Source organism: Coenobita brevimanus, chromosome 63 (assembly GCF_032717465.1).
Source record: "Coenobita brevimanus isolate Jiangsu-jjx chromosome 63, ASM3271746v2, whole genome shotgun sequence".
Classification (NCBI taxonomy): domain Eukaryota; kingdom Metazoa; phylum Arthropoda; class Malacostraca; order Decapoda; family Coenobitidae; genus Coenobita; species Coenobita brevimanus.
This window is the reverse complement of record NC_137016.1, coordinates 26,995,102-27,008,237: the sequence shown is the minus strand read 5'-3', so window position 1 is coordinate 27,008,237 and position 13,136 is coordinate 26,995,102. Positions and strand designations below refer to the sequence as shown.

Here is a 13,136-nt window from a genome sequence, read left to right as displayed (position 1 = left end):
CCCGCTTCAGATTTCTAATTTCTTCATTGGCTGTTTCATTGGACTGGATCAGACTCTGTATGGTAGTCTCCGTATTTTCAGACACATCCTTTATCACTAGATTCTCTACTTTCTTTTCAAGTTCACTAATCCTCATAATTAATGTTTTAACTAGGTCCATGACATTGGTATTTCTATCAAATCCTTGAAATTCGAGTCCCTCATTGTTTACATTTTCAGCCATGTTTGATGTTGGTTAAAGTACCAAAACAGCTCTTACCGAAAAATACTACAAACATTCATGTATACTCTAGCCAATAAATCTTTACATTTTGGGTAGTCTATTAACTTTCATTATTTTAAATTTAAAACAAGACCTTAGGAGACAGGACAGACAAAATTCCTGAAACTACTTAAGGTTAGCAGCGATGGCTGGGACGTCTGCTCTCTCTGGCTGTTCGTTCGTGTGTGTGTGTGTGTGTGTGTGTGTGTGTGTGTGTGTGTGTGTGTGTGAGAGAGAGAGAGAGAGAGAGAGAGTGCGTTTCACCCCTCTCTCATATCCCCAGTTAGGAGTAATCCAGAGGTCGTGGTGTATATATAACGGAAATTTATTTGGAAAAGACAACCACGGGTCCAACGGGTTCTTTACCGGCCCTTCAGTTTGCCACTGAGCCCATGGAGGTTGATGGATCCAGCAACAGACTTTGCTTGCTATGCAGTTTTTGAAATCAGCTGATACATGCACTATTGGTCACCTACACAAGTTTAAGATATTGTGAATGTATGGTTATATATATAGGGTTACAAGGTATGGCTACATAGCATGGTTACAGTTGCATAGTATGGTTACGAGAGAGAGAGAGAGGGAGGGAGAGAATATTATCAATCATAAATCATTTTTGTATTTTCAGGTTGAACATTACCGAGTTATATTGAAGGGTGACAAGATGACTATAGATGAAGAGGAGTATTTTGAACATCTAACAAAGCTTGTGGAGGTAGGTGCAGATGTTTAACAATTGACTCTCTCTTTTATGAATATATAGGATACTTAGTAAGGGCTGGATGATGGGCCACTGATGTGATCCTCTACCATTACATTCCTGATGCCATAAGTCTGTATCCTAGGACAGGGTTGTAAACACTTCTTATTTATAATTAGACTGCATCCTTTTATAGAAGGTTCTTCTTATAATCCACTTTTATTGATATACTTTCATTATTAGTTCAAAGTAAATAATAATAATAATCTATCCATCCATCATCCAATCCTACATTGCCCCATGAGGAGCTTAGGAGCCTGGGGCTAGGCAGTTGGTCCTGACATTTAAGATGAGAGTGATAATAATAATAATAATAATAATAATAATAATAATAATAATAAAAATAATAATAGTAATAATAATACAAGGTCTGTTCAAAAAGTATCTGACTCTAGGCTCCAAAAAACTACAAAGCTAACCTGTTGAGCTAGGACACAAATCCCCCTCAAAGTCGGCCCCGTCTGACTAGCCCAGTGTTCTTTTCACTGCCTGAAACATTTTGCAAAGTTGGTTTTCAGTATCTCCTGCAGGTGCTTCATTGCACATGTCATGATCTCTTTGCTCAGGTGAATGTTGCTTAAGACATGTTGGGGTGTGCAAATCGCTATCCAGACTTTCTGAAGACTGTTATCACTGGAGGTGAGACTTTGGTGTACGGGTACGACCCAGAAACCCAAGCTCAGTCAACCCAGTGGAAACATACAGGGTCTCCTCAGCGTGTGTAGGGGGACGACCCAGAAACCCAAGCTCAGTTGTCCCAGTGGAAGCATGCAGGGTCTCCTCATCTATAAAAAACACAACAGGTCCACAGCAAGGAGAAATGCATGTTAACTTTTTTTTTTCTTTTACTACCGTGGTGTTATGCATCATGAATACACACCAGGTGAGACGGTCAACAAACATTTCTGTCTCAGTGTTATCCTCCATCTTCATGATGCAGTTCAGTGAAAGAGACCAGACCTTTGGAATGCGACAACTTGGAAGCTGCACTATGACAATGCCCCTGCTTATCATTCTCAACTGATTCAGAAATTTTGGGCCAAGCATAACATCCCACAGTTCCAGCAGGCTCCCTACCCACCAGACATGGCTCTGTGTGACTTTTGGTTCTTCCCGAAACTTTAAACTCCACTGAAGGGTTTACCGATTGGAGATAAGAGAAGAAAAGATCATGGCGAATGCAACAGAGCACCTGCAGGAGATACCCAAAACCTACTTTGAAAAATGTTTCAGGCAGTGGAAAGAATGCTGGGCTACATGTGTCAAGTCAAAAAAGGCCTACTTTGAGGGGGGGATTAGTGTCCTAGCTCAACAGGTTAGGTATTTATTTATTTAGAGCCTAAGATCAGATACTTTCTGAACAGACCTTGTAATAATAATAATCATTTCCTCTTCTGTTTCTTAAAAGTGCCAATACTTCTTAGGAAATTCACTAGCACTCAACACTCATACACTTTTACAGTTACAAGAGTTATGACATCACTCATATACAAAACTGATTTCACCAGCTAAAGGGAAGAAAAAAGAAAGGGGGGACTAATTAACCCTATATTCATCCATCACAACACCTCTCCCCAGATTGTAGCTTCTCAGAAAGAGAAAGGCTTTGAGTTGCCCTTTAAAAGATTCAGCAAGTCATTTGCCTCATGAATAATGGCAATGTATTATATAACTTAGCAGCTGTATAGGGTAAAGACCAGTCAGTGAAAGGCGACTGATGAACAGTTGCAGGTTCATCAAGGTGCAAGGAATCAGCTTCACTTTTATAACGTCACACCTGGGCATGTCAGCTGAAGTTTTAACACTTCAGCAAGATATCTTGGTTTGCCAGACTTAAGAACCTTGAAAGTAATAAGGTACAATTTGGTTTGCCAGACTTAAGAACCTTGAAAGTAACAAGGTATATTTTAATTTCAGTTCTAGCCTTTATTGGCAACCAGTGCAACTCTGTTAGAAATAAGGTGGTCGTGGTTCTTGGAGGGAGACCAAAGATAAGCCTTGCTGCTTTATTCAACACAGATTGAACCTTCATTAATAGATTATTCAGGAAGCCAGTCTGTAACGAATTACAATAATCGATATGATACAAGTCCATAGCATGGGCCAGTGTTATGAGGCAACGTATATGCAGCAGCTGTCTCACAGAGTACAGGATTCTGATGTGCAGGTTACACCCTCTCACAGTTTGGTTAGTATGTTCTTTATAGTTTACTTTTTAATGAAAATATACACCCAAGTTCCAGTTGAAACTAGCAGGATGGAGTTATGACTTGCCAGTCTTCAGGGTCAGGATATTAGTGTCATTATCCCTTTTGTTTCCTCTGATAATGATGATTTCTGTTTTACCATCATTCAGCTTAAATCTCCTCTTTGCCATCCAGATTTTAATATCAGTCGTCAGGGATTCCACTTTGTTCTCGGTATCTTAAATATGTTACTGTAATGTGAAGCCGAGTGTCATTAGCATGAAAATACCAGGAATGGGACATATCCTGTGCATCAAGTAGAGATAACAAACTACTCTTATAACTGTAAATAAAATGGACCTAAAGCAGATCCAGGAGAAACACCAAACTGAAGGGAAACTGCGTTCGAGTAAGTGTTGTTCACAGCTTCTCTCTGAGAGCTGTCAGACAGATACAACTTAAGGAGTGAAAGACCATTATGACAGACTATAAAACTGCAAGTCATGTAGCAGTAGTTTGTGATCTGCTGTGTTGAAAGCCACAGACAGACCCAACAGAACCAAAAAAGAGGACATCAGGCTGCAGATGTTCAGAACCATATCATCCTGAATCTTTGTTAATGCAGTTTCATTTGAGTGGTATTTCTGGTATTCCTACTGAACGGGAGGAACAGTTCAGTTTCGTTCCAGTAATGATACGAATTAATCTACAGTAATTCCTCGTATTTGGAGGCATTTTACTTCGATGCCTCGTGTTTCGCGCAAGAAAAAAGTTTCCAAGTAGTCTCACACTTCGCTGATTTCCCTACATTTCGCTGTTCCCAGCCAGCAGCCGATGGCGACAGAGTTACCTCAACCACTATAGCACACGGGTGGAAGAAACTTCCCTCACCTGACTGTGGATGGTGAGCGGCAGAGGGAAGACGACACTCTGGCGGCCTCTGTGGAAGCTATCAGAAACACAAGCCAAGATGCATCAGAGGTGGATGAAATGGCTGTAAGACAACACTTGACACAGTACAACCTAGACTCAGGTGTGGTAGACATAACAGAGGAAGAGATGAACTCTAGTGAAGAGAAGAACGAAAAGGCCAGAGCACACTGCATTGGGCAAGATGAGCAAGCAGAGATTTTCCTAGACCCTGTCCACCATAACCGACATGGCAACCACCTTCGATGCATACACCAGGACTATGCCTGAGGCTACCAGCATCCTATCGACCTTGACTGATCTGAAGTCTCAAGTGATGGCCGTCTACAACAGAAACATACAGGAGCAGAGACAAGCCTGGATTACATGATATTTTCAGGAGAGAGAATTTGGCTGCTATTCTGCAAGACTTGGACGTGCCAGCAGGGGTGGATGAAGGAGGAGAAGTGGACAGAGAGGAAGTGGAGGTGCTGGAGCCTGAGTTTGGCTTTGAGGGCTTCGGCCTAGGTGTTGGGGCTTCCCTGGAGAGGCCCATGTCACCTAGTAACTAGCCCATCTACTCAACACATCTTCACTTGCCACTCAAGCCAGTCTTCACTTTATTTCTGTTAAGGATTTTTGGTGTTGCAGCTCTTTATAACAGCTTTAATGTCTTTTCAGGTACATGTTTATTGTGTTATGCTGTTTTAGCACTAGTAAACACTCTTTATTTCATTTTGGGTAGGCCTGATTGGTGTTATAGTACTTTATGATAGGGTAAGTACATGTCCCACCGGAACGCTCCTTTATTTTTCCCATTGATTCTTAACTTCTCACTTTGACATTTCACATTTTATGCGGTTTTGGCGGGACATCCAAGTAGCAAAAAACGAGGAGTTACTGTAGTATAGCTCGCTCAACAATCGTGGGCAAAAGTGACAGTTTGGAGATGGGACAACAGTTTAACATACTCTCAACAATTGAGACTAAACTTGTTAAGTAGGGGTCAGTTCTGACCGTTTCTCGGACTGTAGTAAGTTGCCTTATAAGAAGCATCTGTTGACTAATTTACAGATGAAGTCTTCTGCATGTTTGTACACATTATGTTTTATTAAGATCTCTGTTATAACATTTAACTTACATCCAATGGATGAAGTGATAAAAGCACATGGTCTCTTGTGCACTGTTATTGGAATTTAACTGAGTATTCCTTACTGAGAGAAGCATAATTCATTTTATGTGCAAGATGTCTTAGGAGTCAAGCATAAAATGAAGTTGGAAATCAGTTGGAAATCAGATACAGAAGTTGGTTTGCCATTTATATTCTTCTGACCGATAAGATTATTCATAACAGTTGGCAGCATTTTTTGTTCTTGTTTCTTCTACAGCATAAATCAACTTTATCATGCTTTTCCTTTGCCATTTGGCTCATTACAGTATGGTGCCTTTGGATCATCAGCCCTTCTCACCAAGCATAACACAAACGAAGCTGTTTGGTCTAATAAAAGCGCCATTCATGTTCTGCTTTCCTGCATTGTCTATGCAAAGAAATGATGGATTGACCATACCACAGAGAATTATCATGTACAGTGATTGTTTTATGACTTTTCTGGATAATGATGATCAAAGTTAGACCTATGCTCATTATTACATAAATTCACCAGATCATTTAATGGTGAATACAGTATTCCTGAAGTTTCTAAGCCCGATACTCCTTGTATAGAAAGGGGGTTTGGGAATTTCAAACTCGAAAGTAATCATAGCATGGTCAGTGTAGTTGCCTGCACTCTTGGAGGGGGAAACGGGGTAATGAAACCCGTCCAGCTGGACTTGACTATTTATTCGGTCATACCTGGAATTGCAATTTTACTCTTTCAGTATGTTATAATGGCATCACTCATCACTGTTATAAACACTAGGTTATACACAGAATTACAATTCATCCCCAATATTCTATGCTATAACGCAGTTTACTTTGTATACACATATCACTTTAAATTCTCATCCTCGTTTTCCTGCGTTTACAATCGGGTTATGTCATGACATCAACCACGTGCAGATTAATAAGTATTCTAAAGGTAAGCAAGGGCAACTCACATGTGGTGGGTCCATTTTCTGTTGTACAATATTAGTGTGTGGGTAGGGGGTGTGAGGTAGCAACACTAGTCCCTCACGAGCGTAGTATCCTAACTCAAATAGCACCTTCACAGGATAGTCGTGGAGTCGCACGTTGCGCGTGAACTCCACCCTTCGGATTATCTGCCTAAATAATCCACAGGATCACTGCTGCCTTGTCCTGCACTCATTCCAGCTACACACACGCTGAGCCACACTCACCCATAGCGTCTGTTTCAGGGCATGGTGTTCACTCTTATCTTCAAGCTAATGGATGTTATGCTTATGCGGCCGTACCGTACACATAAACATTGCGTCAGCATCCTTCCCCCCTTCTTTCTCTCTCTCTCTCTCTCTCTCTCTCTCTCTTTACCTTGTCAGATGTGGTAAGACCCCCTGTTGGTCGGTTATGACCAATACCATACCCTTTCACCCGCTGCTCCCTTCCAGCAGACACAGCTTGTTTGCAGGGCAGTTCAGGGTTTTGCATGCGGTTGTCCTGACCTCCACATGTCTCACCACACCATCCTCACCGGGATTCGCCTCTATCAGCCTTCCCAGAACCCAGTGATTATGGGGTACATTCCAATCTGTCACCAATACCAGGTCCCCCACTTGAAAATTACGCAGCCGCTTGAACTGTTTCTGGCATTGTCGTAAGGATGATAGGTACACCTTCAACCATCGCTTCCAGAACTGGTCCGTTAGGAACTGAGTGTGCTTCCAACTTTTCCGGTAGATGTCGCCTATAGGCTCTTTGGCTTTACCTCCTAACAAGCAGTGGGGTACCATTAGGGCTTAGAATATTCAGTGGGGTAAGCACTTCAAGGTCGCTGACATCGTTAGAGATCGGGGTGATGGGCCTCCCATTGACTATCTTCTCGACTTCACAGAAGAGCCTGTGGAGTCACTCGTCGTTCACGACTTGCGCGCCTCTTATCGCTTGCAAGACCTTCCTGACTGTCCGGATCTGTCGCTTCCAGACACTGCCTGTGTGCGATGCATGTGGGGGGTTGAACTCCCACTCAGTTCCCTTCCTTAACAATGCATTGTGGACCTTGTCGTCCTTTTCCCAGCTGAGGGCTGCAGCCCGGAGTTCCTTGTCTACTCTAATCATGTTTGTTCCATCGTCAGAACGAATTCGCTCTGGTATACCCCTCCTTGCTGAGAAGCATGTTATTGCATTGAGGAAACAATCAGCATCCAGTCCATCGAGAATCTCCAGATGTATGGCTCTCGAGTTCAGATAAATGAACAGACACCACCACCATTTCACCCATTTCCTACCCTGCTTTGCAGTGAATGGTCCAAAGCAATCCACTCCAGTATGCGTGAACTGCGCCTTCACCATGCATACCCTTTCGGCAGGGAGGTCAGCTTGTCTTTGCAGTGACTTCTTCCAATGGACTCGACGACAAATGTGACATCCTTTTAACACCAGATGGTGTGTCAGATACCAGGTCACATGAGGCCTTGTGTGAAGTTCATTATCGGGAACTGATTTGGCATAACCTTCGTCTAGCAGCAGCTGCATCTCCTCTGCATAGTGCCGGCATAAGGGTGGATCTCTGAGCAGCCTCTTCTTCAAGAAACTCTAACCTCCTCAATGCCATTAACCTGTTGTCTGGGAGCTTGGGTGGATTTCCTCTGAATGGTATAGGGAGTTGGTAGTGTTCCATCACCTTTGTTGCTGTGCCTGACCACAATTTCATCACCCTGCTGTCTTCAATGGATAGGCCATCTCCCTTCTTCAGATAACTTGCATCCAGTTCCCAAAACCATCGCACTTGCTCCTCCAATCATGTTTCCTGGGAGTTGCAGTCGACTACGGCCACTCATCCTACCTTATCTAGTCTGTCTTCCACCTCAGCACGCTGACGTACAGGTCCACTGACGGTCCATCCCAGCGGTTTCCTTATTGCAAAAGGTTCTCCACTATGCCCGGCCATGACCTCCAGAGGCATCATTGCTTGTGGTGCATCAAGACCAATCAGTAGTTGCACCTCACCTTCCTACGTGTTCAGTGGCTCTATTCCCACCAAATGACTTCATAATGCCATGTCCTGTACAGAGGCTACTGAGTCCTTCAGCACTGCAGGAAGTCGCTGAGTGACAATCACCCCAGGCAGTGATATCCTCTGGTTCGGTTTACGGGAATGCCTGCTGCTAACTACTAAGTCTGTATCCTCAGTTCGCTGCACCGTCTCCAGAGTTATAATGTCTAGTGTTACCCATATGGTTCTCCATGGTGCCCCTAGACTGCTTGCCAACTGGGTCGTACACAAGGGATGGTTGCTGCCAGAGTCCAAAAGTGCCCTCGTCTGGACCATAGCATCCGCTCCTTCACTAGCCACCTTTACCTCAACAATGGGCAACGCCACCTTGCGAAGCCGCCCATACATCCATGTTGTCCCTGTCGTGGCGGTGAGTCGTTTGTTCCCGCCCATGCCCCTTTCGAGCCTGGGCCTCTTAAGTGCCCCCTCGATGCCTGCCTCATCCCATTTGTCGGCCTATCCACAGGAAGCACTTCTCCTCTCCAGCTCTGCTCGTTGTACTCCCTGCTTGCTTCCATGCGCCCGTTCCCACTGAGTGTATCAATGATGATCATCTCTCGGCTTCATCTCATCCTCTATCTGCGTTTTTGCTCCGTCTCCCTTCCTGGGTTCCCCATGGTACCGGGACTCCTGCCTTTGCCTTCCTGGGCCAGTTCGGGTGTATCCATCACGAATGCTTCCCAGTACAACCCCCAATGTCACACCATACTGAGGCCCAGCATTCAGCTGCCGAGCGGGTATTGTTCAAGCAAACATAACAATATTTGAGGCGTTTGACTGCAGCCCTCCTTTCTTCCACACTCATGGCGCGGGATTTCTTGCATCCCTCCAGTGCGTGCAGCCCCCTGCACAGCCGACACGTCTCTCTCACTTGCAGAGTCGTCATCACCAATGGTGGCCAAGCCAATCACATGCCCGTCTGGATTCCTGTTAGCACCAACCTCAATGGCTCACTTGTTAGATGCTCCCCTTTCCTCAGTTCTCCTCCTCACACTTACTCTGTCTGCCTCCTCCAGAATAAAGGTTTTCAACCATTTAATGTCAGGATAATACCTGTGTCGTTTATGGGCAAAGATTTTGTCCTTATGCCGCAGAAGTGCCTTCTCGGGTAACTGACACGACATTGTGTCCATCGAGCGAATGGTGTCCAACTCCCGTGATCTCCCGATGGTCTCTAGACTCAAAATACATGACCCCAACTCATCGGTGAATTTTCTAAGGCCACCTTCATCCTCATCTTTGATCATGGGCCCTTCAAGTATTCCTTCCACAATCTCTCGGACATACTGATGTCCATCTTCGTATCTGTCCTCCAATATGGCCATCACCTTCTTATAACCCTCTCTTGGGTCCAAATAGTTGCACATTTGTTTTCTGTTACTGAAAGGCCCTGCACGTGCTTGCATGAACATGTGCAGCTTATATTCCTCTGGGACTGCAGCCCTCCCAATGTGCCGTTCGAATGCACGGATGAACTCCCAGTACTCCCTCCGGCTATTTCCTTCAAAGGTTGGTAGTTGGGTCTGTGGCAACCTCTTGGTGGCAACCAATTCCTTCAAGCTGAAGGCTATCAGCTTGATGCTCATAGGGGTAGTGTGTGTCGGCTCTTCTGTTCCCCATCTAGTTGGTTTTGGGTTTTCTGACCTCTGCCACTCTGGCCCTTGCCCGCTAACTGTTGACTCTTCTTGATGTAAAGTCGTGGCCTCTTGTGTGCCCTTGCTCCCCCCGCTGGGGTTCCCTAGTCTTCCACATTTGTTTGTCTCCGGTGCCGTCGTTGTATCTCGGCCTCTTTGCCGGTCCTTCATGTACCACTACCATCTCTGGCTGTACCAGTGACCTCAAGCTCATTTCGTTCCTCCCTTCCATTCTCATCATGCTCTCCAACTGTGTCAGGTGATCATGGACTGCCTTGTTCTGTTCTTGCAGGGTTTGCAAAGCCGGTATGAGGACTCTCATGTATACGCTTTCGTGTGCCTCAATCTGTCTGCCTTTGACTGCTGGCCACTTCTCTAAGCATTCTTGCAGCCCAGATTCGGCCCTCTCCTCCTCCCTTTGTTCCATCATCACCCCCACAGCATCCGTCTCGTACTCCTCTCCCTCCGTTGTTTCCCTGGCCTCCACGACTATCCTTTGGGCTGTTCCATGGGTTATGTTCTCCCCATCATGTTCTGCCTGTTCCTTTCCCTCTGGGTTGTCCATGCTGATATGTTCCGCCTAGTATGTTATAGGTTGGGTTCCGCCCAGTATGTTATAGGTTGGGTTATGTCCGGTATGTTTAGGTTGGGTTCCGCCCGGTGTGTTATAGGTTGGGTTCCGCCCGGTATGTTATAGGTTGGGTTCCGCCCGGTATGTTATAGGTTGGGTTCCACCCGGTATGTTATAGGTTGGGTTTTGCCCGGTATGTTATAGGTTGGGTTCCGCCCGGTATGTTATAGGTTGGGTTCCGCCCGGTATGTTATAGGTTGGGTTCCGCCCGGTATGTTATAGGTTGGGTTCCGCCCGGTATGTTATAGGTTGGGTTCCACCCGGTATGTTGTAGGTTGGGTTCCGCCCGGTATGTTATAGGTTGGGTTCCGCCCGGTATGTTGTAGGTTGGGTTCCGCCCGGTATGTTTAGGTTGGGTTCCGCCCGGTATGTTGTAGGTTGGGTTCCGCCCGGTATGTTATAGGTTGGGTTCCGCCCGGTATGTTATAGGTTGGGTTCCGCCCGGTATGTTATAGGTTGGGTTCCGCCCGGTATGTTATAGGTTGGGTTCCGCCCGGTATGTTATAGGTTGGGTTCCGCCCGGTATGTTATAGGTTGGGTTCCGCCCGGTATGTTATAGGTTGGGTTCCGCCCGGTATGTTATAGGTTGGGTTCCGCCCGGTATGTTATAGGTTGGGTTCCGCCCGGTATGTTATAGGTTGGGTTCCGCCCGGTATGTTATAGGTTGGGTTCTGCCCGGTATGTTATAGGTTGGGTTCCTCCTGGTATGTTATAGGTTGGGTTCCCCCTGGTATGTTATAGGTTGGGTTCCGCCTTTTTTTTTTTTTTTTTTTTTTCCACACACTCATTCATGCAGTGTTTATCTCATCATTTACCCAAACAGCCAGACAGCGAGCACTGAGCTCAGCCTTTAAAGCACAGTGGTACACAAGAATCTTCTCTATGACAGCCCAGTATCAGTCACAACTCTTAATATCCAATGTACACTAATTAGTTTTAATTTACTTCTTTTTAGCATCTAAACGATGTCACGATATCAGTACCGACTTCCTGAATATTACACTCACATTCCTCACATTAAATGTGTCACAGTTATTTAACACTGTCTGGCACAGGCAGTAAACTCCTACCCCAGTACGTAAACTAATGCTGTATTTTCTTCACAATGAACCAGACATAGTGTATCGGCTCCCGGCTTTCAATCGCCTGGGTAAAGATGTTTATCAACACTCACATTCCTGCGGAGTCTACCCATTCACTATCCAAGATGTCCTGATTGGCGGCGGCGCCGATAGTAGGTAGGCTGCCTCCGTAGACTTTGGCACCGCCCATCGCTGTTGTCGGTCATGGTCGGGCCCGCTCCTCCCACCAGTGGACCCCAAGTATGACTGTAGCCGCCTGCACTCTTGGAGGGGGAAACGGAGTAATGAAACCCGCCCAGCTGGACTCGACTATTTATTCAGTCATACCTGGAATTGCAATTTTACCCTCTCAGTATGTTATAATGGCATCACTCATCATCATCATCATTGTTATAAACACTTGGTTATACATAGAATTACAATTCATCCTCAATATTCTATGTTAAGCCACAGTTTACTTCGTATACACATATCACTTTAAATTATCATCTTTATTTTCTTACGTTTACAATTGGGTTATGTCGTGACATTAACCACGTGCAGATTAATAAGTATTCTAAAGGTAAGCAAGGGCAACTCACTTGTAGTGGGTCCATTTTCTGTTGTACAATATTAGTATGTGGTAGGGGGGGTGAGGTAGCAACACTAGTCCCTCATGAGCGTAATAACCTCACTCGAATAGCCCCTTCACAGGATGGTCGTGGGGTTGCACATCACGCATGAACTCCACCCTTCAGAATATCTGTCTAAATAATCCACAGGATCACTGCTGCCCTTTCCTGCACTCATTCCGGCTACCCACACACTGACCCACACTCGACCATAGCGTCTATTTCAGGGCGTGGTGTTCGCTCTTATCTTCAAGCTAATGGATGTTATGCTTATGTGGCCGTACCATACACATAAACGTTGCATCAGCATCCTTCCTCCCTTTCTCTCTCTCTCTCTCTCTCTCTCTCTCTCTTTACCGCATCAGATGCGGTAAGAGTCAGAGATTGGGATCAGTTGAATCAACTTCCACAACCAACATGCAACTGCAACCATCAGGGAATATGGTCATATTGAGGGCATGTCCCAAGATGTGAGTTGATTGATACACGATTGAAAAATATATTCTTATCAGAGATTTCAAGACATTCCGAAGAAAAGGGTTTCAACTGTGTGCTGTCAGCCCAGTAATTGAAATCACCACAAATGATCAGTCCACCAAATTTAAAAGAAATTGCTTCTAGAAACTGACTAAATTTCTCTATAAAGCCATGGTCCATGCCAGGATGTCCTGGCTGATAAACAGTTGCAATTCAAATATTTTGCTGATGGAAATGAATTAATACTTCCATAAATTCAAACAGAGGTGGAATAAAATAAGAATTTTTGTAAGAAACATTCATTCAACTCAGAGACAAGTGGCCGCCCCTTACCAGATTGTGGTGTCTTGTGGAGGTTCATTCCATGTCAAGTGGACCAGTGGTCCCCACTTCACCATCTCATATTTTGCTCGGG

The 13,136-nt window shown here is 44.9% G+C and overlaps 1 protein-coding gene across 1 annotated transcript in view; it reads left to right on the top strand.

Annotated features, from left to right (window-relative positions):
• The window catches only part of LOC145404401 (tyrosine-protein kinase CSK-like), a 402,657-nt gene that overhangs the window by 376,344 nt on the left and 13,177 nt on the right, over positions 1-13,136 (top strand). The window contains exon 6 of the mRNA XM_080275917.1: positions 891-977. Within this exon, the coding sequence (XP_080132043.1) occupies positions 891-977 (87 nt within the window). The remainder of the gene's footprint in view (positions 1-890; positions 978-13,136) is intronic.